Genomic DNA, 23,710 nt, shown 5'->3' on the forward strand with positions numbered 1-23,710 from the left:
AGATCTCCCGTGGACCTTTTAAAAGCCGCTGAGCACCACTCAACAGTGCGCACTCACTCCAGTCTGCGAGCGCTTCCACACCTACAAGAACCTCCTGACTTCAACTTGGTGGCACAGTCTTTGAGATGGCTCTTCAAAGCTCTATTCTACACTTGGCCCACAAGAATCTGCTCCAGGAGTCATGCAAGCAGTTTCTCCGCCAAGCCCGCGGGCTGCAGAAGTCCACGGCGAGCGGCTCTCTGGAGATCGCGGCGCACAGTCAGGCGGAACTGAAGGGAGAGAACGAGGTGAGCCCGGCCGCAGAGGGGCTGAAGGAGACCACAGTGAAGACCCTCCAGGAGATGCCCGGACCCAGCACTTTCTCGAACCTCGTTGAGTTCTTCTACCGGGATGGATTCAGCCGCATCCATGAGATCCAGGTGAGGAGACGGTTGATGTCAGAGGGGACGCGTTGTAGTTGAAAAGGGCTCCTTTGTGTGTTTGCATTTGCATTTACACTTTCAATACACGTTCAGTGGAACATACCCAGACGCAAGCATGTAGACTCGAATGTTTTCATTTACTAACAGGCTACTTCTATTTCATTCTCTTCGTGTGCTCTGTATTAACTGTAACTTTACCCTCTGTAACGTTTTATTTTACGGCTGGCAGAAACAGCATTCAGTGTCAGCAATTTCTGTTGCAAGAATGATAAATAAACTTTGATTTGTTTGGAACAAAATTCGGGGTGTTGAATTACTTTTGGAGTTGCATAAAACAGCGAGTTGAGTCTCCACCCCACCATGAGGGACAGTTACAAAACTGTTTTTTTCCCAGACCCAGACGCAGTGTATTACCCCAGAGTGCAGTCTGGACGATGGGGCGGGGTGACACGTGTCGCTCCGCCTATACCCAATTTAATTGGTTTATTTTACAGCAATCTTATTGGCCTAGACGATTCAAGCCTGAGCATGCATTCCTTTATGTACTATTTTGTGAATGATTTGGTCGTATTAAAGAACTATGCTAACTCTAATCGTATCTTATTATCGGTTTACCATCGTAATTTTAGTTAAGAAAAAAAAAAGGGCTTGTATCATTTGGTAGCCTTGTCTTATTTGCCACGCGTGGTTTAAAGGTGCTCTAAGCGATGTCACGTGTTTTTTAGGCCAAAACATTTTTTGTCATATACAGCAAACATCTCCTCACCATCCGCTAGCTGCCTGTCCTCTGAACACACTGTAAAAAAAACACGGTCTCTGCAGACACCTCAGGCTCCACAAACGGCAACAAAAACAAACTGAGCAAACCCACACCACAAAACATAACAAACTGTTCCAGCCAATAACCGACAAGAAGGATTTGGGGGTGGGGTTTGGGGGTTTATGCCGCGTTCCAGGCAACCTGTAACCCGTGTTTTTCCAACTCGTAACTGGGAGTACATCATTCCAGGCAACCTGTAACCCGTGTTTTTCCAACCTTATACCCGTGAAAGTGCACTGGAACGGCAGTCAAACCCGTGACTTCCCACCCGTGAACTCGTACTAGATCGATGTACTCCCAGTTACGAGTTGGAAAAACACGGGTTACAGGTTGCCTGGAACGCGGCATTAGTGCGCGGATGAGGAGGAGGGAGGGTCTAGCTAGCCTCCGTTTTGTTTGACAGTACTTTAAACATCAACAAGAAGTGACGTCACCCAACATCACTTAGAGCACCTTTAAAATAAAACTAGAAAAAAAAAGTTCGTTGTGACAAACTTTAAGTTGGCTTGAGAAAGTTTGGACCATAAAGTTTGAAGAAGTTTGAAGTAGTTTGAAGTTTAAATTAGTTTGAAGTTTAAATTAGTTTGAAGTCTAAAGTAGTTTAAACACACTTTCGGAACTGTGTCTTACTGTAATACAGTGAATTATCATCATTTGTGTAAAATCCCAAGTTTGTTTTTATTCACTGACACCGATCCTAATGGAAAAATGAACAAGCATACATTAATCATGTAAAATTACGGAGCCCTGCATGACATTTGGAAAATATTGTCTACTATCAGCCTAATAGGCTATCTCTCCTTGCAATGCTATAGTAATTTAATGAAGTCATGCTCATTGCTCACTTAAAGTGGCACTGACTTATCTGCTGGGTAAATTAATAAATATAATATAGCTAAATCTCAAACAGTGTATCATTTATATCAGCAACATATTTCTTTATATCTCCCAGCCCTGAACTGCTCAATATTAAAGCTTATATAGGCCTATATGTCTTTTTGTAAAGCTGCTTTAAAGCTACACTGTGTAGGATTTTCTTCCATCTAGCGGTGAAATTGTATATGACTACCACCAACTGAATATTACTTTCTAGCCCCTCCCATTCCGAGGGCATTTTAACTCCTACGGTGGCCGTATTATTTCAAATCTGCCGGCAGTCATGAGTAATCTCCCCCTCGCATTCGTCACGGTGCCACTGAGTGTAAAAACGCGAAAGGCGAAGCTTGAATTTCCAGGTATGTGCCTCTTTGTCTAATGTATTTTCAAGATGGATGCGCAACATGGCTTCCAGTTTATTCACTTACGAGAATACTTGATTAGTTGGTTGAAGTGATTACACGTTAATGAGAATGTATAATTTTGAAAGAACAAAGTGTTTTTTGCTAAAAATCAACTTAAAATATTACACAGTGTAGCTTTAAAACAATGTGAATTGAGCGCTATACTAATAATTTTGACCTATAAATCGTGGCCATGCACTTATGAATTCGTTCCCCAGATTTAGCAGCACGTAGGTTATATTACACGGCGATCTGCCTGAAGGGATTGTTTTGTTGTACAGTAACTTCATCTAACTTAAGTCGTATTAACTGTTTAACTCGTATTAAGTTAATCAAAACATTATCCAATTGATTATTGAAATCGCCATGGTTATCACTTAATATTTCTGTAGTACGGCCAAACAGCATAGTAGATCATTCATAAACTCGTACATAAAGGAATGCGCATGCTCATGCCTCAAGCGTCCATGCCAATAAGATTGCTATATTATAAACCAATGAAATTGGGGGTGGGCGGAGCGACACGTGTAGCCCCGCCTTAATGTGTTGCCCCGCCCCAATCATCCAGACTGCAGTCTGGGGTTACTCGACGCAGTCTGCATGCAGGATCAAGTTCGAATTATTTAGCATGCACCTCAGGTATGCAGCTATAAACACGACCAGCTGTCCGACACGGGTTTACGCCATTCAGAATGAATATTAAATTCCTGAATGTGAAATAAGCAGGAGTATTAACCATGATGCAGAACTGCATTTAAGAAAGTGTAATTTAAATATCACACACACACACACACGTATATATATATATATATATACATATATATAATGTATAATGTATATAATGTATATATATATAATGACTGGCATTAGTTTACATGTACATGAGGGATCAGCTATATTGTGCCTCTGAACATTTAGAAACTAGTCGTCTTTGGACAGTGAGAAAAATCAGATCGCTGAGGAGACACAGAGGTGCCTTTGTGCTGTTTTAGTAGGAATGGTACAGGGCAGGCGACTTGAGAAGGGGGTGAAATTGGGCAAGCTCACATTGAAGGCTGTATTTGCAAACAGCTTCAAGTATTTGCAAATGGGCCATCTATACCAGGAAATGTCTTCCCATGCATACTGAACAGTTGACGAATAGCCATACGGTCTTTGTGGAGATATTGTCAGTCGGGAAATTACTAATGTGATATTGGAAAATATATTTTAATGCTGTATCATGGTTATGTTGTCTCCCATATAGCTGTTCTTATTTCACAAATGAATTTAGAGATTAAAGGAAAGCCAGCATTAGAGTACATAAAGTACATCAGTAACAGTAAGTACTCAAACTGATCTAAACAAATGAACGTTAGGACCCAATTACAACTCTCTGCTCTCTACTTTCACTATTTCTGAGGTATTGACGATGTGTCTGTGACAAGGTTCAAAGGGTGGAAGGAAGAAGACAGGGTCACCATGTATGGAACTCGTGCTTTTATTTATCTCAAAACAAAAACGGCACACACAGCACATTTACCGTAGTCTACTACAGCACACAGATACAAAGTCCAATAATGACTGCAATCAATCCTCCCGGGCAGCACAAGTTCCCAGTCCTCTCTCTCTCTTGCTTCCTCCTCTCTGGTGGTATTTATGCAGTCTCTCCACACCAATTACTGCAACAAGACACAGGTGTCCGAACAGAGAGTGAAATCCCGTCCCAGGAGATGATAGCGGAGAGTGAGCACGGCCCACCTAATCGCATCTCACTCCTTCTCTATGGTGCTGTACATCGTCTCTCTCTTGGAGAGTTTACGACTGATGTACAGCACCGGCCGTTCTTCACCCCCCACCTCCTGAGACAGGACTGCTCCAAGCCCCTTGTCTGACGCGTCCGTCTGCAATAAAAAGAGGAGAGAAAAGTCAGGAGAATGCAAGAGTGGCCCGCCACATAGAGCAGCCTTTACCTGGGTGAAAGCCTGCTTGCACTGCTCCGTCCACTGGATCGGATCTGGCGCTTCCTTTTTAGTGAGGTCAGTCAGCGGGCTGGTGAGGTCCGAATTATTAAGTACAAACGTTCTATCATATCCCGCCAGCCCCAGGAACTGCCTCACCTCCTTTTTGGTCTTGGGTCTCGGACAGGTCGCAACTGCTGCCGTCTTGTCAATTTGGGGACGCACCTGTCCGTGGCACAAGTAGAAGCCCAGATACCTGACCTCCACACGCCCAAACGCACACTTTTTCAGGTTGGCCGTTAGTCTGGCCCCTCTCAGCGACCTCAGAACTGCCCGTAGATGCTGCATATGACGCTGCCAGTCATTACTATAGATGATAATGTCATCTAAATAGGCAGCGGCATATGCAGTGTGGGGCCGGAGAATCCGGCCCATGAGGCGCTGAAAAGTGGTAATCCTTGATTATCCTTGAGCCCCGAACAACCCGAATGGAAGAGTAACGAATTAGTGTAATCCAAATGGTGTTGTGAAAGCTGTTTTTTCTTTAATAAAGGAGATAAGGGGATCTGCCAATATCCTTTCGTTAAATCCAGTGTCGAGTAAAATCGAGCAGTACCCAGCCGATCAAGCAATTCGTCAATCCGCGGCATTGGGATATGCGCCGAATTTCGACACAGCATTTACCTTGCGATAATCCCCACAGAATCGGATCGAGCTGTCTGTTTTAGGTACCAAAACTATCGGGCTTGCCCAATCACTGTTGGATTCCTCCATTACTCCCATCTCTAGCATCGCCTCTAATTCAGACTAATTTGTGTTCAGGTAATCGCGCACTGCCACACCCGGCTCTGTCTCAATGTGGTGCTGAATGAGGTCCGTTCGACCTGGCAGGGGCAAGAACACATCTGCAAATTCTGCTTGCAACTTGGCTACATCAGTGAGCTGGGAGGGCGAGAGGTGATCTCCTCCCGGGGGCAGGAGCAAGAGATTGGTTCTTAGTGCTCACTTCTGGCCCGAGATCCTCCTCTCACCGCCATCGCCAGCATCACTGACTCCGCCTCATTCCATTTTTTTAAGAAGATTGAGATGGTAAATCTGATGTGCCCCGCTCCTGTCTGTTCGTACCACCTCATAATTGAGACTTCCAACTCGCCGTGTGACCTCGAAGGGTCCTTGCCACTTCGCGAGTAATTTTGAACTTGAGGTTGGGAGTAATACGAGCACTTTATCTCCCGGTGCAAACTTGCGTAATCTGGTTCCCCGGTTGTATAGCCGGCTTCGTTTGTCCTGATCCTGTAACAAATTCTCCATGGAGAGCCGCCCCAAAGTGTGTAGTTTTGTTCTCAGTTCCAGGACATACTGAATTTCATTTTTACTGTCCGAAGGTCCGTCCTCCCAAGCCTCTCTCAGGACGTATAACACCCTGTGGGGCTGATGCCCATAGAGAAGCTTGAAAGGGGAAAACACCGTTGGAGGCTTGCGGGACTTCGCGCACCGCAAACAAGAGGGGTTCCAGCCATTTGTCCCACTCGCCACAGTGTCTAATGTAGATTAGCCTAAACTTAGCCTTAAAAAAAATCCATTGGAAGTAAAAAAAACATTTAAATTACTAGTGCAAGCTATAAATGATTCAGATCCATGTTAATCAAGTTTACAAATCTTCTTGTAGACGGAGCATTCGCAGAAGTATGGGAAGATCTTTAAATCTCGATTTGGACCTCAGCTGGTGGTGTCCATCGCTGACAGAGACTTGGTGGCACATGTTCTCAGGTCTGAAGGTGTGACTCCTCAGAGAGGCAACATGGAGTCCTGGAAGGAGTACAGAGATATGAGGGGAAGATCCACTGGACTCATCTCAGCGTAAGTACCGACTGCTTTCTCAACGGTAGAGGTTCAAATCTGGGCTTGTAACCGTTTGTCACTTTGGATTAAAATGTTACACTCCATTCATAAGTTTGGGATCAATAAGACTTTTGATACTTTTATTCAGAAAGGACAGATTAAATTGATCCAAGTTGGCACTTGGCAGTAAAAACTTTTACATTGTTACAAAAAAAAAATCTATTCCAGTAAATGCTGTTCTTTTGAACTTTCTATTCATCAACGAATCCTGAAATAAAGGACCACAGTTTCCACAAAAAATATTAAGCACCACAACTTTGATAATAATAAGAAATGTTTCATGAGCACTTAATCAGGATATTAGAATGATTTCTGAAGGATCATATGAGACTGAAGACTGGAGTAACGATGCTGAAAATGTTAGCTTTGCATCACAGGAATAACTTATCTAGCTAACAGGGAACGTTGTGGCAAGGTTCTTTCATAGTTAGGAACAAACATTTTTCCAGTAATATTAAGAAAACATTTGTTCAAAGTTATCTGGCCTTAAATAATGTTCTCAAAAAGGTGTCACGCAAAATTTTTTTTGGTCACAGGCAAAACGTAGATTAGGGTCCAATTCTCACTATTAACTAACTATGACTTTTGCCTCAATAAACTCCTAATTACTGATTATTAATAGTTAGTAAGGTAGTTGTTAAGTTAAGGTATTGGGTATGATTAAGGGATGTAGAATATGGTCATCTAGAATAAGGCATTAATATGTGCTTTATAAATACTAATAAACAGCCAAAATGTTTGTAATATGCATGCTAATAAGCAACTAGTTAATTATGAGAATTAACTAAGACCTTAAAATAAAATGTTACACTTTTTTTTTATTTATATATTGTTCATAGGTTGGGTGAATGTTTTTTAGATGTTACTAGTTTCTAAATGTTCAGAGAACACAGACAACGGAATGTTCCCTTAACGTTTGCATAACCAAAAAAAAAAAAGTTTTTTTAAATATTTAAAAAACTGGATATTTTAAAGAAATAACATTTTTATAACTTAATGGGAACGTTAGCAAAACATTCTTAGAACATATTTTTGTTAGCTGGGTACATTTTAAATTACATTAAAATACAAAATAGTTATTTTAAATTGTGATAATATGTCACAATATTACTGTTTTTACTGTATTTTTAATCAAATAAATGCAGGAGATTTCTGTTATAAACATTAAACATTCTTACAGACCCCAAAACTTTTAGAAGGTATTAAAGGTAAATGACACATTAGTAATGTCAATATGTTAATTTTGATTCCTGTCTGTGCTAACAAATATCTGATGATTTCTCTGTCCAGCGAGGGTGATGAGTGGCTGAAGATGCGCAGTGTTCTGCGACAGCTGATTATGCGGCCCAAAGATGTGTATGTTTTCTCACCTGATGTTAATGATGTGGTGGTCGACCTGGTGAAGAGAGTGAAGACACTGCGCAGCCAGCAGGACGATGGCCAGACTGTCCTTAACATCAATGACCTGTTCTTCAAATATGCCATGGAAGGTGAGCTTGAGGGCATTGTGTGTGTTTTTGTGGAAAATCTAGTTTTTATATACTAAAGGTGCCCTGGTCTGATATATTACATTTTACACTCATGATTTGATTAAAGGACAGGATTTGGATTTCAGTCAACATCAGGGTTTTCCTTTATAGGGGTTTGATTTCCTCTACCCTTAACTTGGGGATTTTTTTATTTATTAAGAGGAGAGTCAGGTATCATAGTGGCCTTTCTAGAAAGGAATATGAGGGCTTTTGTATAAAGGAAATTTTATCCAGCTAAGGAGTTTGAGTCTTGGGGCCCTATCTTAACGATCTAAGCGCATGGTCTAAAGCGCAGGGCGCAAGTGAATTTAGGGCGTGTCCGAATCCACTTTTGCTAGTTTAATGAGGGGAAAAATGGTCGGCGCGCCAGGTGCATGGTCTAAAAGGGTTGTCTCTATTCTCTTAATGAGTAATGGGTGTGTTTTGGGATTAACGTGCGTTAAACCAATCAGTCTCATCTCCCATTCCCTTTAAATGCCAGTTGCGCTCGCGCCATGGCAGATTGGTATTTACATGACGGACTTTGATAGTGGAAAGACCGAAGCCGTCTCCAGAGCGCAAACGGATCTAAAATTAAACGGATCTGCTCGTGCGCAAGGTAAAAGTACGCAAGCAGACCATCTACGGGACAAGTCGGATTCTGCCATATCTTTTTGTGAACAATAATAATCTTTTACATTGTTATCCTTTTAATTTTAATATTTGGCATGTTTGTGTGCTGCTGTGCGTCCCTGTGTGTTTAATAAGCAGAATGTACGCGCGTTGTGGACCCGCCTAGGCGCACGTTACTAACGCGCTCTTTAAATAACAACAACAACAACAAAAAATATTGCCCATTGACTTTAGACCAGGGGCCTGTACCATGAAGGTAGCTGAACAAACTCGGGGTTACAGGATAAGTTTTGAGTTGACAAAACCAAACCGATGCAATCAGGCTTTATTGGTACCATGATGCAGCTCATCAACTTTCTCTGTCAACTCAGGCTTTGATCCTCAAGCTATGATTACTCCACGCGCGCGTGCACATAAAAGAGTGACGTCGACACTGAACAACCAATCGCGGGTCGCGATTTTTCCGCGGAGGAGCAAGAGATAATCATTCATAATTACGATGAATTTAAATATGTATTTCAAGCTCGAAACAATACGGTCTCTGCGGCCAAAGCAAGAGAAGACTGTTGGAGAAAGATTGCTGATTGTTAATGTGTAAGTTAAACAAATACGTTCTATATTTATGTAAAATTATGTATGTATGTGTAGCCTTTACGTGTAATATAGCCTATTAGCCTATAGTCTATTTTTATAATATATAAAAATGTGCATGTACCGGTACTAAGAAAAATTAATATTCATTGATTTTTAGATGCAACCCCAACTCCAAATGTTCTTGGCAGCAGATAAAGACAAAATATAAAAATATAATTCAAAGTGGTGAGTATTTACCACAACCTTTTATTACTTTTGTGAACATTTTATCACAAACACTTGTTTGCAGAAAACAGAAATAAAGAATTAAATTCAGAAAACCAGAATACACTGGTGGAGGAGTTGGCTCTGAGTAGGCAATAAGGGACGGCCGATTATGGATGGGATTACAGGTGCTGTACAATCTGACCCTGGTGCTGGCTCCTCTAAGCAAGTAACACTGGGTACGTGTGCAATACATTACTACTTTTAAGTTTTAAATATGGCTGACTATGTTCTGCAGTAGAGGGAAATACAGTGTCCCTGTTGAAGCCAGCACACATACACACACAGTCTCCCACACAGAGGTCAGTATGCAGCAAACAGAACACCAAACATAACCTGCTTTACAACAGTTATGCTTTACATTGGCATATTTTTATTTATTAGGGTGGAGGAAATGAAGACACTCTGTGTGTTCTCAGACAGTTGCTGATGTGAATGCACTGGGCTTTTTATTATGGCAAACATTTGAATGTGTGGCATAAAAAAGGGACTGGCCCTTACACATCTCTTTTATTGTAGGATTTTTTCACAACCTGCCCCAGAAACTGAGGCCTCTACCTCAATGGGCTTCAGTGCTTATTAAAGTATCTCAATGGGATAAAACTGATCTCAGTATGTATATAGTTATATAGTATATATATATATATATATATATATATATATATATATATATATATATATATATATATATATATATATATATATATATATTAGTATAACTTATTTAACCAAGTAACACTTTAGTATGAATATTTATTAATGCAACTTTCTCTTGCTCTCTTTCTCCCTCCCATCCCACAAAACCAATAAAACAGTTTGAGACATATCTGCAGTCAATGTGCTTTTATTAAGTGTAATATTGTAATATTGTAATTGTAATATATATATGTAATATATATCTGCACCAGCTGGGTGGTCAAGTGTGATCGGGTCAGTTTCATCGGGGAGAAGCTGGTTTTGTGTTGTTTCTCGCTCTTTCTACTGGTGGCTATATTGTGCAGAATGGCACATGCAGCCACTATCTGTGATGCCCGCTCTGGTGACTCTTAAGGGCCGAACACAGTTGAAATGTGCCTTTAGGATGCCAAAGGTCATCTCTATCTTCACTCTGGTTTTACTGAGGGCCACACTGAAGTGGTGCTGTGGCCCTGTCTGAGGGTCATGATAGGGGGTTATTGTGTAGGTTTTTCTATCTCAGTTTAAATGAACAGTGTTTTGTACTGTACCAAATTTAACTTGCTTTCCTCAAAGCGCTGACACAACACCGACTCACAGAAAATTCGTGAGACAAGCACTGGAGCCAGGCCATTTGGCATCCAAACTTGATCATATATGTTCATGACCACAAGTCGTCTGCAGATGAAATGTTTAGTAAATCATTGTTATATCTGTTAATGTTACTATTAATTTAAAGATTCATCTCACAGAAAATAATCATCTCACATATTCACATCATCTCTACCTGAACATTATGGCTGTGATAGGACTTCCTATTAACATAATCTGCCTCATGTTCCCTAGAGCAGTGGAGATTGGAGCAATAGACTGCATACATGTTGCAATGACTCTAGGGAATCCTATCATAAGATTAACAGAAGAATAATAAAAAGAAGATTCAAAATAATTCTTAACATGTAGGCTATTATATATTGTATAGTACACTTGTGAAATTTGCTTTAAAAAAAAAGTGTTCATGTGATGTCACCCTATCAATATATCTTACTGGCAATTTTATAAAAGCCCTCTTTTATGGACATGGTCGATAAATGTCCGGGGAACACTAATGAAACTTTTCATGTACTCCTGCAGAGCGAGGACCACCTTGGTTTGACTAACCGTGTTTTCCCCTAGCTTCTGTGCGTCACCCACCGTGCAAGAATGTACCACTTGCAAAAAAAAACAAAAAACAAACAAACAAAAAACCCGCAACGCAATATTTGCGGTACAGTAAGTGCATGAATTCGACGTGTTAAATTCTTTATGTGCGGCTCAAGAAGTTCGCAAAGATAAGACATTCCTTCCGCGGAAAATCTGTATCTTTCAAACAAGTAACTATCAGTTAAGGCAAGGGGATTTTGTCTGGCTAAAAACTCTTTCTCTACGAAGTGCTCGTCAAACAATTTGCGCTGAGATGTCCACCGGATTTGGAAGAAAAGGTGAAGTCATTGCAACAGCAGACACTGGGAATAAGTTACGTCACCTATGTTTCTTTGCTCTCAGCTGATTGGTCAAACTTCGGTCTGAGATCTTGAATCCAGAACATAACCTGCCCCGGAGCAGGTTAGCCGTGCAGCGTAAGATACCATGGCAACGAACACCGATTAAAGCCGAGCTACTTTCATAGTACCTAAAACCCAGGGTTGGCGGAAACTAAGCTGAAACATAGCTGGCTAGCCACCTAATCCGGCTTCATGGTACAGGCCCCAGGTTTCAGTTGATCAATGGCGCAGTCCAGAGCCATAGAGAGAGAAGAGTTGCGACACTCGTTGAACTCACTAGCGGGGTGGTCACGTGGTTCATGTAAGCCTGTAAAGTTCCACACACAGGTCGCGCTGTCATGTTCTTCTATGGGACTGACAGCAGCGATTGCGAAATTGAATGGTAAATATAAATAAAACACATACACAAGTCCTTGTTTGACTATTATTGCATATTTTTAAATGTCAGTTTTACATTTGGAGTGGTAGGGTGACAACTGAAAGCTATATAGCCTATATACAGTAAGTAATACTTAGATACGTTTTGGAGGGAAAGCTTCACGTTCGTGTTAGCATCGGTAGAACAGAGAGGGATTAAGAAAGCAGGGTAGCTAGGGTGACCACCATCAAACAAACCAAATGTGGGACGATGTGGAACATTTTTACCAACACTAAAACATAAACCACCCCTGTGTTTCTGCACCCTTCAAACTGATTACCTTTAAAGATAGTTTTATTATTAGGCTATTATTATTATTATTATATAATGTCTAACTTAATAAAAACATTTGAATTCTGCCTTTCACCTGATAAAAATTCTTTGTTCTTTAGTCCTTTCCAGAAAACACCATTAGCCTACATCACAATGTAACATAACATGTCTTTATTTGACATGTCATTTAAATTCAACATCACTGAGCCCAAAGGCAGCGGCATCATGCAGATCACTATTTTATAAACAGATCTGACCAAGTCCAATTAAAATCCAACAAAATAAACAATGAACAAATAAAATATAAAATATGAAATTAGATCATTGACAGTCTTATATATTAAGAATATATTAAACCAAAAACTTTCATATTTTTAGAAAGGATGTGAATTAAAACCACCACAACAAGTTGATAAATTCTGTTGAATTAAATAGTTTAATTTAATTCATTATTATTTAACATTATTTTATTTAATGTTTTCTGACTGGAAACACATGGAACGAATCACCGGTCCACATTTTGATTGACAGCTGTCACAACCTACTAGTGACCGTGTTTACTCCTTTCCTTTCAACCATTGTATAGGATTTTAAAAAAGGCTGTTGTGTTTGTACTTCTGACGAAGCGCTGTTAAATAGCCTATAGGTGAAAAAATACACTGCAAAAAGAAGAAATAAAATGCTTTCTTAAAAAGGCAAAAGAATGCATGCACGTTTTCTTAATATAATAATTAAAAATCAATAGACGGATGAAAATGCGGGACATATTCTCAATATGCGGCGTGTGGGACAAGGGGTGAAAATGCTGTGCGGGACAACGCAAAACAGGGCGGGTGGTCACCCTAAGAGTAGCTAGCAACAGTCCATTCAGCATTTAGTGTCCAGTCCTTTTCTTCTGATGAGGCATGAGTTGACCACAAACCAAGATAATTTTAAGACTAACCCATACACAAAGTATCAAATATATGTAAGAATAACAACTCATTACGCTTGGATGAATGAATGCAATAGTATTTTAGTAATTTTTTATTAAACAATGAGTGAGACAACAAGAAAAAGACAACAAGAAAAATTGTGTGTGGTCATCAAGTTTATGAATTTCAGGAGAAGTTGAAGAACATCACAACCACTCTCTGTGATGTTCAATGGTGTCATGTTCATTGGTTACAACTAATATTTTATAGATCAGTGGTCATACCATGGTTTGCTGTGCAGCTTTTGGATGCTCCAATCGTTCTGAGAAGGGTTAGCAAATGTATGGCTTCCCCAAAGACCAAGAGCGCAGGAAAAAATGGATGGCAATGGTCAGCCGTCAAAACCTGCAAATGACAGGGTCCAGCTACAGAAAACTATGTCATGTAAGTAATGTTCACACAGGTGACATCACTTACTAGCATTTCAAAGGGCATCATATTTGTAAATGTAGAGAATTAAGACTTTTCAATGATATTTGAAGTACAATGGAAACTGACCTTACAAGCCTACCATACCATGCTGTGCCAACCATATTCATTCACCGGCCTAAGCCGAAGAGAAGGAAATCCCCTTCAGTGAGGGTGCCTCCAGCACCAATCAAAACTACAATGGACCACACATATTACAAAAAATTAAAATTCAGTATAGTACATGCAGCGAACAATATTCTCCATTTCATATAATTCAATGATTATTCATATTAGTAAACCCAGCTTCAAAACAACCAGTGGGCAGGGATTCTCCGAGGATTTGCATACAAAATGTTAGGGGTGTAACAATATATCATGTCACAATATATCGCAAGACAAAAATGCAACAATATGTATCGTGGATAGTTCACCCAAAATAAAAATTACCCTGTGAGAAAAAAATTGAACCTTACTGGTTGCCATGGATGTATTTGGCCTCTCCATTCCCGGCACACCGTCCACAGCCTCCAGTCTCCTCTCATTTCAGCAGCCATCGCCAGCACCAGCCGCCACCACATGCAGCAGAGCACAAATCAGTAGACAAGCGCTGTACTGTAGGTCAATGCGTTTCCCTACTCATAGAAGAAATTAGTCACACTGTTTAATAAACATTTTATTCAACCTTAATGATCCTATAGAAGATTTCAGGCAGTTTCTCTTTTTTTTTTTAAATAAAATATTTTACAGTCTTTTATTTCACTTTGTGAAAAGTTTCTGGCTTTGTTCAGGCAAAGATGCACCTTACACTTTTCACAGTAGAGAGAAGAGATGTTGGTGCAGTGCTTGCATATGTCAGGTCTCCCATGTTGGAAAATGATCAATGCCACCCCATCTTACATAAAAAAAAAAAAAATAAAAATAAAATCACACTGCAGCTTGGCCATTTATGGGATGTTGTTGGATTGATTTATTGAAAGAATACCCAAAATGTATTTTAAGATGGCATTTCAGGCATTAATTAAATCATCAAAATAGTGTGTGGTTGTATTGTGGTGGGAAATATGTAGATTTCATTACAGAAATGTTACATGAAAGTTCAGGGATAAAGCACCCATAAACCTGCAGTATCAAATTTGATACACACATTTTTTGCTTGATTAAACTGTAATATAGAGAATGAATTGTTAGGTAATTATGTATTGTTTCATTACAGAAACTATTCATTTGAAACAATTAGTAACAATAGAAATGTTATTCTTACTGTAACTTCTTGAAAATGAGCAAAGGTTTTCCTGCAAATCGCGTGTGGATGTTTTAATGACGGCGACCATATTAAAGGCCAAAAAAAGCTTTTTAGGCCGTGGGCCAAGTCTGTTTTTCTCCTTTAGTTTTCGATTTGATAGATCTCCTCCAGGGAACTGGTTCATTTTTTATAATTAGCTATATAAATTGTTGTTGAGCACATTACTGCTTGTTTCCAACGTCAATTGTTGCACATTAAAATATAACGTAGATATAATCTCGCTAGCTAACCACAAAATGTTAGCCGGATCAATCAGTCGTCTACCAAGATAAAAAAAAAAATATAGAATTAAGTTTTGCATATACAAATAAGATAAGTATATGCATCATAAAGGGCCTCTGATAAAATATAGACAGTGGACCATTCAACATTGTTAGTAATTTAATAAACTTACCTCAGAAGTTAGCCTACTCCACGGCCAGCAATGGAAATCTCCATGCGTTGAATGAATTGTTTCGAACTTCCGGGAACTTTACGAGGCTGCATACCCCGGAAGTAGGCGGCAAAAAGCTTTACAACGGAGTCCTATGGGAGTGTCGCCACTCTGTTTTCTCTACCACTCTGGCGCAGTCTATTTCAGTTGCCTCAAAATAACAACGCGCCAACAATGCGCCAGAACACACCTCGTTTTCAGACCAGCACACACATGGGCGCACAAATAGGCGCAAATGCATTTGCTACGTGGCACAGGACGTGAAAATGATAACTGCGTCGGACTGAAACTAGAAAAAAACACTTGCATCGCGCTTGGCGCTGCATTGCGCCGGGTATAAGATAGGGCCCTTGTTGTTAATCAGATGTTCCACAGACAGATGAGGGTTTTGGGATTTGGAATTTATAATACAGTATTTTTTGTCATATTTTCACATTTATTTAAATAGTGCTTTATACAATAAACTAGTGTTGTGTAACTAGTGAGTTTATAAATAACTCAGTGTTGCAAAGTTAATCGATGATAAAAACTTCTATTTTAACAATAAAGCAGCTCTACAAAAGACAATTAGTGTAAGGGGTTTTACAATCAAAGACCCAGAACCAGATATGATTAATGAAGACCCGGAGTCAGAATTATAATACATTAAAGAAAAGATTTACTAAAGATAGTTAGCAGTTTCATCAGCAGAAGTCAGCTTCAAGACTCACACAGGAGTTCGTAGGCCGCCCCGCTTACAGTTACAAAGATCACAGCAATTATACCCTTCACCAAGGTCTAAGGTCTTTGCTTCAGGTTGCAGTTTCTGATTGGCTAAGAACACATAGTTTCATAAAAATGAGGTAGCTCTCTCTGGATAATTTGGAAAGTGACTTAGCCAATGTGTCACTTTATGATTATGATCCCACCTAGTTGTCTGTTTAAATTTGGACCCTCAGTTGAATTTAGACAAGAGTTTTTACCCCATAATGGACGGCAATCTTCAACTTCACAATTCCAATTTACATACTAATCCAGAGAGTAATTCAGATCAACATCATAAATGACAAAATTAATCATCATGTTATTGATCAACTCAATTCAGTTCATTAGTTATTCAGTTTAGTTCAATAATAGTGTCAATGTTGCACAGTTCATCAAGAAATAACTTTGATTTCGCCATTGATGAGCTTTGCAACATTGATACTATTAGTGAACTAAATTGAGTATCACTGAATCAATAAATGAATCTGCTGCAAAGTTCATTAATGATGAAACAACTTCAATTTACAATAGTGTCATTAATTAGCTCAACTCAGATTTGTGTTCACATCCAATTGTGTCTGAACAGTTAGATTGACAATATTTTCTGAATATAAATGGTCTTTTACTTTGTCTTTTGTTGCTGTTAAAGAAAACCGCCAACTAAATTCTTACATAGCCCTCTGATCAGCCCTCTCTAGTTTGAGTGTTTGTAGATTTCACCAAAACAGTAGACTGAAAATTCAGGTCAGATTCAGATGAACGCCTGAAAACCTTAGCAAGTAATTGATTTTAAAGTCCAACTGAAATCAAAATTGACCCTATTTACTTTGTTAGCGCATATTACTAGTCTTGTGGTGAAAAATTAATCAGTGCAAGTTAATACACAGAAAAAAATTGTTTGCCGTCGTAATTTTTAATCAAAGTCTGAAAAGTTACTTCCGGTCTGGAATGGCGTTCCTTCTCTGATGATGTAGGTTTGACGGCTTGGCTTGGGAAACGCTTAACCACTCCCCTCAAACCGTTAGTCTGCTATGAGTGAGAGATGGAGAGGAGGAGCGCTAGAGTAAAACCCTGCCCTCTGTTCAATATTCCGTTTCACTGGGAAATACGTCACAGCACTGGAGAAAAGTCGTTTGCAACTTCCGGTTCACGCAGACTTTAATTGTAGGGGATAATTTTCAATAGGCAAAGCACATAAATGTGAAGCAATATGATACAAAAATCACCCAGTTTAAATGTTTAACTCTTTCCTAGGTGTCGCAACCATTTTGTACGAGACTCGCCTGGGCTGCTTGGAGAATGAAATTCCCACGATGAGTCAAGAGTACATTGCTGCACTGCACCTCATGTTCAGCTCTTTTAAGACCACCATGTATGCCGGTGCCATTCCTAAATGGCTGCGTCCCATAATTCCCAAACCCTGGGAGGAATTCTGCAGCTCATGGGATGGACTCTTTAAATTCAGTAAGAGCAGAGGGAACCGTGGTGGGGTTTAGTGTCATTGTGACAAAGTTGATCTTCTACAACTCTGACATGTTTGTACAAATGTGTGTTTTAGGCCAGATCCACGTGGACAAGAGGCTTTCAGAGATAAAAAAGAAGATGAAGAAAGGTGAAGAGATTAAAGGAGGGTTGCTGACTCACATGCTGGTCACCAGAGAGATGAATCTAGAGGAGATCTACGCAAACATGACTGAAATGCTTCTGGCTGGAGTGGACACGGTAAGAACCTGTCCAAGGGCTGCTGGGAAGGGGATAAGACATCAGCGCTTCTCAGCTTGTGGTTCATGACTCATATTTTGGGGCATGCAAAGCTTTTTACTTCTGGCTTTTTAAAATCAAAAACTGTTGTTAGTAACAGAGCTTATTTTCTGTAATAATCTAAAAGCCAATGGAAAAATCCTATGGGGTTTTTGTCGAGGGAACTTCCGGGTTTGCCTATAAAAATATGTCACACTCATCTGACACTTGGTAGACACTTAGTTCCAATGTTGGCTAGCCAAATTAATCAAGTTATACACTGTTTCTCATGCCTTCAGTAAAGTAATGCTGCAATATCTCCAAGCAGTGAATGTGTGTGTGGTGATTCAAGAATCCAGAACATATTGTGTGTTGAGACAGCTGGAAAAACGGTTGAATTTAATGTTGATGATAAACAAACCTTCTCATGAGTCTTAGGCGCCTCTTCCTCTTCCCGTGAACTCTTTTCAAATGGTCAGATCGTAACGGGTGTCCATGGTTTCCATGGAAACCTCAGTGTTCACCTGACCTCACGCTGACCTCTCCCCATTCGTCTCACCCACAATAATCAAGACCCGCCAAGACTCTCCCATTTCGTTGACGTGTCTGTTGGCGTCCTCTTCCCTTTGATCTTTTCCTATTTTTTTCTTTCAGCCATAGGATCAGATTAGCAATCTAATTTTTTTGAGCCAAAACCTGTCATGTAAACGTTCCCTTTCTGCCTGTCTGTCTCTCTGTTCACCTCTATGAGGCAAGGTGCCTGTTATGCGTTAATGCTTAATAAAGGAACCAGTCACCCAAAAAGAAAAGGGTGAGCTTTGTGATCACTGGAGCTGAACACACATGACAGCAGCATTTTTAAGCATTTTTAATGATGAATGGAGGGAATCATGGCAGGTGTTTCATTACAGGATGAAGGAGTGTGTGTGTGTGTGTGTTTGTGTGTTGGGGGTTATGGTATCAGTGGTACATTTACCTTTTAAGAGTCCTTTTTAACATTTTTTAACAGTCACAATGTCTTATTATACCTAAAGGAATGTTAACAATCAAATGAAACCAGCATCAACAAATTCGATCTTTGCACTGCCAGATGTAAAGTGGCACAGAAGCTGCATCTGAATTGGCATTTAGATGAATTTTCACTCCAATTACAATTTCATAATAAGTAATGTTATGAGGTTAATGTATTAAATATAAAATTGTGAATGAAGAAATATAAAATTATGGGAAATAATATATGGGGAAATTAAACTAAAACTGCCCATAAGTGGTGGCAAGTCACTGTCTTAATGACTGAGTCATTGAATCATTCATTCAACCAATTTGTTTAAAATGGCTGATTCATTCTATTAGGAACAATGCAAATGTGAGACATTAAATCAGTCATTAAACTGATTTGATGAAAAAAATTAATTCATTCAGTAAAGAAACACTGTGCAATAGACATGCAACAGTGCTACTGTAGCTTTGGAACTATTTTAGTTGCTGAAATAGAGCAAAAACAAGCAGTATTGTGTCTAAAATGTGACTTCTTGTTTATTGAACTCTTGTATAAATCAATATCACATATGCATCATGCTCATACTTAGGAAAAACAACAAGCTTATCATATGTTATAAATAAAACAATAACTAAATACAGGGGCATTTTCCCCCATATCTTGAATTATGGGGGGATTTTTATTAAGTTTGATGGCATTTTGCACCAAGCCCCTGTTAATTTCCGACCCTGTTGTAGAGACATTCTTCAGCAGACAAAGAAATTACATAGAGTTGATATTACTATTCTCTAATAAGTCTTGACATTTTGTACTCTCTTACCCTCTGCAGACCTCTTTCACACTGTCATGGAGCACATACCTTCTGGCAAGACATCCCATAATACAGCAGGAGATTTTTGAGGAAGTGGACAGAGTGCTGGGTGGGCGCGTCCCAACTGGAGAGGATGTTGCTTATCTGCCCCTTATTAGAGGGCTTGTCAAAGAGACACTCAGGTAATCTATGCCCACCACTGTTAAAAGGCCCAAAAATAAAAATTCTGGTTATTTATATGGTAATCAAGAAATTAACACTATCAGATCAAGAGATCTGCAGAATGCATGGTGTTGTTACATAAACACTTTTTTAACCCCTCCGTCTCTTTAACACATGCAGGCTTTTCCCTGTTCTCCCTGGAAACGGACGCGTTACACAGGATGATCTGATCATCGGAGGTTATTTCATCCCTAAAGGGGTAAGAGCATATATCATTTGACTGTATGTGTATGCATATTTTTATATGCCCGTGCCATAAACATGTCAATACTTGCCCCTGTAAAGTAGAGAATTGCTTCATGCCTTCATGTCTTTCCTGCAGTTCTAGATTTATAAATTACCTTGACCTAGATAGGATGTGCCTAGAAAAAAAACACACACTTGACTTGTATTTCACTGTGATAATCGCGTTAAAAAGATGACACGGTTGTTCTACAATAAGTGAATAACCCACTAGGGGGCCTCAGTAAAATGCTAAAATCACAAACCACCAATAGAATAGCTATTAAATCATTAAATAAAAATCAATAAGCAACAACTTCCTTTGTTCGCAGACTCAGCTGGCTCTGTGTCATTACTCCACCTCAATGGATGAGGAGAACTTTCTCCGTCCCGGAGAATTCCGTCCCGATCGCTGGATCCGCAAGGATGCCTCTGACCGCGTCGACAACTTCGGCTCCATCCCGTTTGGCTACGGCATCCGCAGCTGCATCGGGAGGAGAATAGCTGAGCTCGAGATGCATCTGGCTCTCACACAGGTGTGTGTGTTTGTAAATGTGTCTCAAAAGTCAGCATCAGGCAAGATCTAAACCATAACAGTACTATTGTTCATGAACCTTACCAAAAGAAGGGAGGCGGGGGGGTTATTTTTAAGTCTATTTATAAATGTCTAAAATGTTACAATTAGTCTATACATTTTTTTTATTAATAAAATGAATTCATAATCTAAAAAAATCTGTGTTTATATCTATAAACTTTTATCCCAGTACTTCTGTTATTATTTGATGTTGGCAACACAGAAATAGCAATAGTGTAGTTGAAGCTGTTTGTGAAGCTGATCCAGACATCTTGCATGACCACTACTCTCTCTGGCTCAGTGGCAGCGCGAAAGCAGGTTTAAATATTTCGGTGTGATTCGTGATTTGTGATCGTAATTTCCAAGGTTTAATATACATACTGAAGCAGAATCATTATCATTTAGGAATAAGATCGCATGTGTGTTTGAATCGAGATCGCAATCTTTTAATTATTAATTAGGCATACATATGGGACAATAGCCTATGTATTTTTGTATGTCATATGTGTACCAGACCTAAAAAAGTACCCCCCCCCCCCCCCCCAAAAAAAACCCGCCCGCCCGTCCGCTTGCTTCCGCGATCCATGCTATTGTTATACAGATTGTAGCAATAAAGACATATTTGTTGTCATTACTCCTGTAATATATGTGAAGTGTAATCCCCTTGTCTAATGGTGTACTGATGTTCTTCTCTATCACAGCTCCTGCAGAAGTTCCACATTGAGGTGTCTTCCCAGACCACTGATGTGCGTGCTAAGACTCATGGCCTGCTCTGTCCAGGAGCACCCATCAACCTTAGATTTGTGGACCGAAAGTAATCTGTCATTACACTATGTATTTGTCACGGTGACACAACCATCTATCAGCCCATCGTCACCAGATCAGCACGCTCCGCCCACTCGTTCACTCTCCCCGGACTACTCCCACTGCGCAATGTGACGTCGGAGTGACGTCTTTTCTATGTAATTTTTGGACGTCCAATTTCGGTCTACTGAAGGGGTTGTTTTGTAACGCCGGGCGACGTCTTTTTTCGACGTCTACCGCACATCTAATGTTGATGTTCGTAGGACCTCCGTGTAAGGGTTATTTATAGTCCAAATGTGGTCATTTGTGGACGGCTTTTCAACATCGAATTTAGACTAATTTTAGATGTCGTTTTTATACAACTTCTATAACTGTAGTCTCATGTTTCAAAAGGGTGGAGGACATGTTTTCTGTACCATGTATTTACATTTACGTTGCAAGCGTCAACGCTCTACTGTTTGAGCTACAGCATTACACCTTTGTATGCATCTCCAGTTATCACCTGCTGCTGAGACAATCAAATGGAGTTTTTGGAAAATGATCCAAAATAATTATAAATAATCTGTATTTATATGTATTAATCATGTTGATAACAACAATGTTGATATTTGTAAATAAAAAAATATTACATATTAATCATGTACATTTCCTGCACCTGTCATAGACGTCCAAATGACGTCCAAAAAAATTACCCAGTTCAAAGGTCTAATGTTGAATTCAATATGACGTCCAAGTTGGGTCATGGTTGGACGTCCAAATAGTGGACCTAGTTTGGACGTCGAATAGATGTCCAGAATTGGTCATGGACCGACGGACCCAATATAGACATGATCTGCACGTCTATCCGAAGTCCAATGTTTAGTGGGCTGATTCAACGCACCTGCACCTCCTCATCAACCTGCACTATATATACCACACACAACCTGCACACCATTGTCTGGTCTCGTCTAACCACACACAGACTCATCTCTTGCTACAACTCCCGTTACCAGCCTGAGACTTACCTGCCTGAGTGACTACCCGTCTTCGGATGCCCATCTTCTGTCGTCTGATCCCGAGCCGTTGTGTGTGTTCAGCCTGTACCATCCTTCAACCACCTGAGGGTTGTTCCATAAAACAAGATTAGAATACAAGCGAGGCTTATTTTGGTTAGCCAGACTTATTGTCGGTGGATCTGTTTCATGAAGCAAACTTAAAATAGTTCAAACTCAGTTACTCTGGCAACTTATGCTGGGAAACTAACCTGGTCCGGGGCAGGCTAACTGTCAGCCTAAGTCTGAGTTAATGCTTAACCAGAATACCGTTAACACTGACCCACTTGGAATGTGATGATATTACATTGGACTCTCTGGCATGCTGCCATTTTATTTCATGTTATCACTATCAGTCCAAAAATGAAAGCAAATGCACTTTAATAATAAATGCAATAATTTTGAACATGAAAAAAAAGTGTAACACATGTAAAGAAGTAAAGTTACATTTGTTTAGTTGGTGTGATTTTTGTAATGAATCAATTAAATGTCTACAAATAGGGAGCTCAACCCATATGTGTCAGACGCATAATCATGGCGTATCCTTTCATTGATGAGGTGGTGGATGAGGGAGTGATAATCATACGCAGGGCATTTCAAAGAGAACGTACTTTGCATGAGCGGTAGGCCTGTAGATTCTCGAGGGAAGGGATAGCATTTATTTGTAGATTATTGAGCCCACACATCGCAAATAGCACACGGCGCAATAAATCGCTCACAGTACCGCAGACTATGTGCATTGCACTTCGCTTTTTTGCCAGCGGAACATTTTTGTACACAGATGAGATGCAGAGAATATCAGCAAAGCATCGGTTTACCGCTCTTTACGAACTGTGCACCTGTCTTTAAAAAAAAGTGTTCATCACCTTCCCTGGCCACAGAGCGATTTGTACTATTAAACAGGGCTTTTAAGCCAGTTAAGACCGTAAGCCGCTCGTTGTGTCGGCTTGCTGCGCCATTCCCCTCCTATGGACTGGATACGTGCGCCATTCTTGCTCCAGTTGAGTTCCCCTTTAGCCAAACCCTGTTGAGTTCCTCCACACCCCTTCGGCATTGGACGTGGCGTCCGATGCTAGGCCTACCACTCATATGCACTGGTGGAACTTGTGCTAGGCTGGGTCCATATGTTGTGATCCCTATGGCGAACCCATATGTGTATTCTCCACGG

General features: G+C 40.0%; 1 protein-coding gene and 1 long non-coding RNA gene across 4 annotated transcripts; one reads left to right on the forward strand and one right to left on the reverse strand.

Annotated features, from left to right (window-relative positions):
* On the forward strand, nucleotides 1-23,050 carry cyp27c1 (cytochrome P450, family 27, subfamily C, polypeptide 1). The gene is made up of 9 exons (XM_084129065.1): nucleotides 1-419; nucleotides 6,132-6,322; nucleotides 7,655-7,854; nucleotides 17,393-17,602; nucleotides 17,697-17,860; nucleotides 19,708-19,871; nucleotides 20,032-20,110; nucleotides 20,466-20,669; nucleotides 21,409-23,050. Exons 1-9 carry the CDS (start codon nucleotides 126-128, stop codon nucleotides 21,523-21,525), a joined length of 1,623 nt encoding a protein of 540 aa, XP_083985191.1. The 5' UTR covers nucleotides 1-125; the 3' UTR covers nucleotides 21,526-23,050.
* On the reverse strand, nucleotides 13,524-15,519 carry LOC311092139. 3 transcript variants are annotated; one of them, XR_014608211.1, is made up of 3 exons: nucleotides 14,132-15,519; nucleotides 13,746-13,851; nucleotides 13,524-13,592 (listed from the first exon to the last, which is right to left on the reverse strand). It is a non-coding gene; the product is annotated as an uncharacterized lncRNA (long non-coding RNA). The 3 variants fall into 3 exon arrangements; XR_014608212.1 differs by having other exon boundaries at nucleotides 13,527-13,612; XR_014608213.1 differs by having other exon boundaries at nucleotides 13,540-13,851; nucleotides 14,132-14,290; nucleotides 15,356-15,519.
* Nucleotides 23,051-23,710: the final 660 nt, after the last annotated feature.

Source organism: Abramis brama (genome assembly GCF_963993115.1).
Source record: "Abramis brama genome assembly, chromosome: 11".
Lineage (NCBI taxonomy): Eukaryota > Metazoa > Chordata > Actinopteri > Cypriniformes > Leuciscidae > Abramis > Abramis brama.

Coding starts and splice junctions, on each gene's coding strand:
- cyp27c1 (XM_084129065.1), top strand. CDS start 126: ATGGCTCTTCAAAGCTCTATTCTACACTTGGCCCACAAGAATCTGCTC. Junction 17,603..17,696: donor GGATGGACTCTTTAAATTCA/GTAAGAGCAGAG, acceptor TGTGTGTTTTAG/GCCAGATCCACGTGGACAAG. Junction 19,872..20,031: donor CTTGTCAAAGAGACACTCAG/GTAATCTATGCC, acceptor TAACACATGCAG/GCTTTTCCCTGTTCTCCCTG.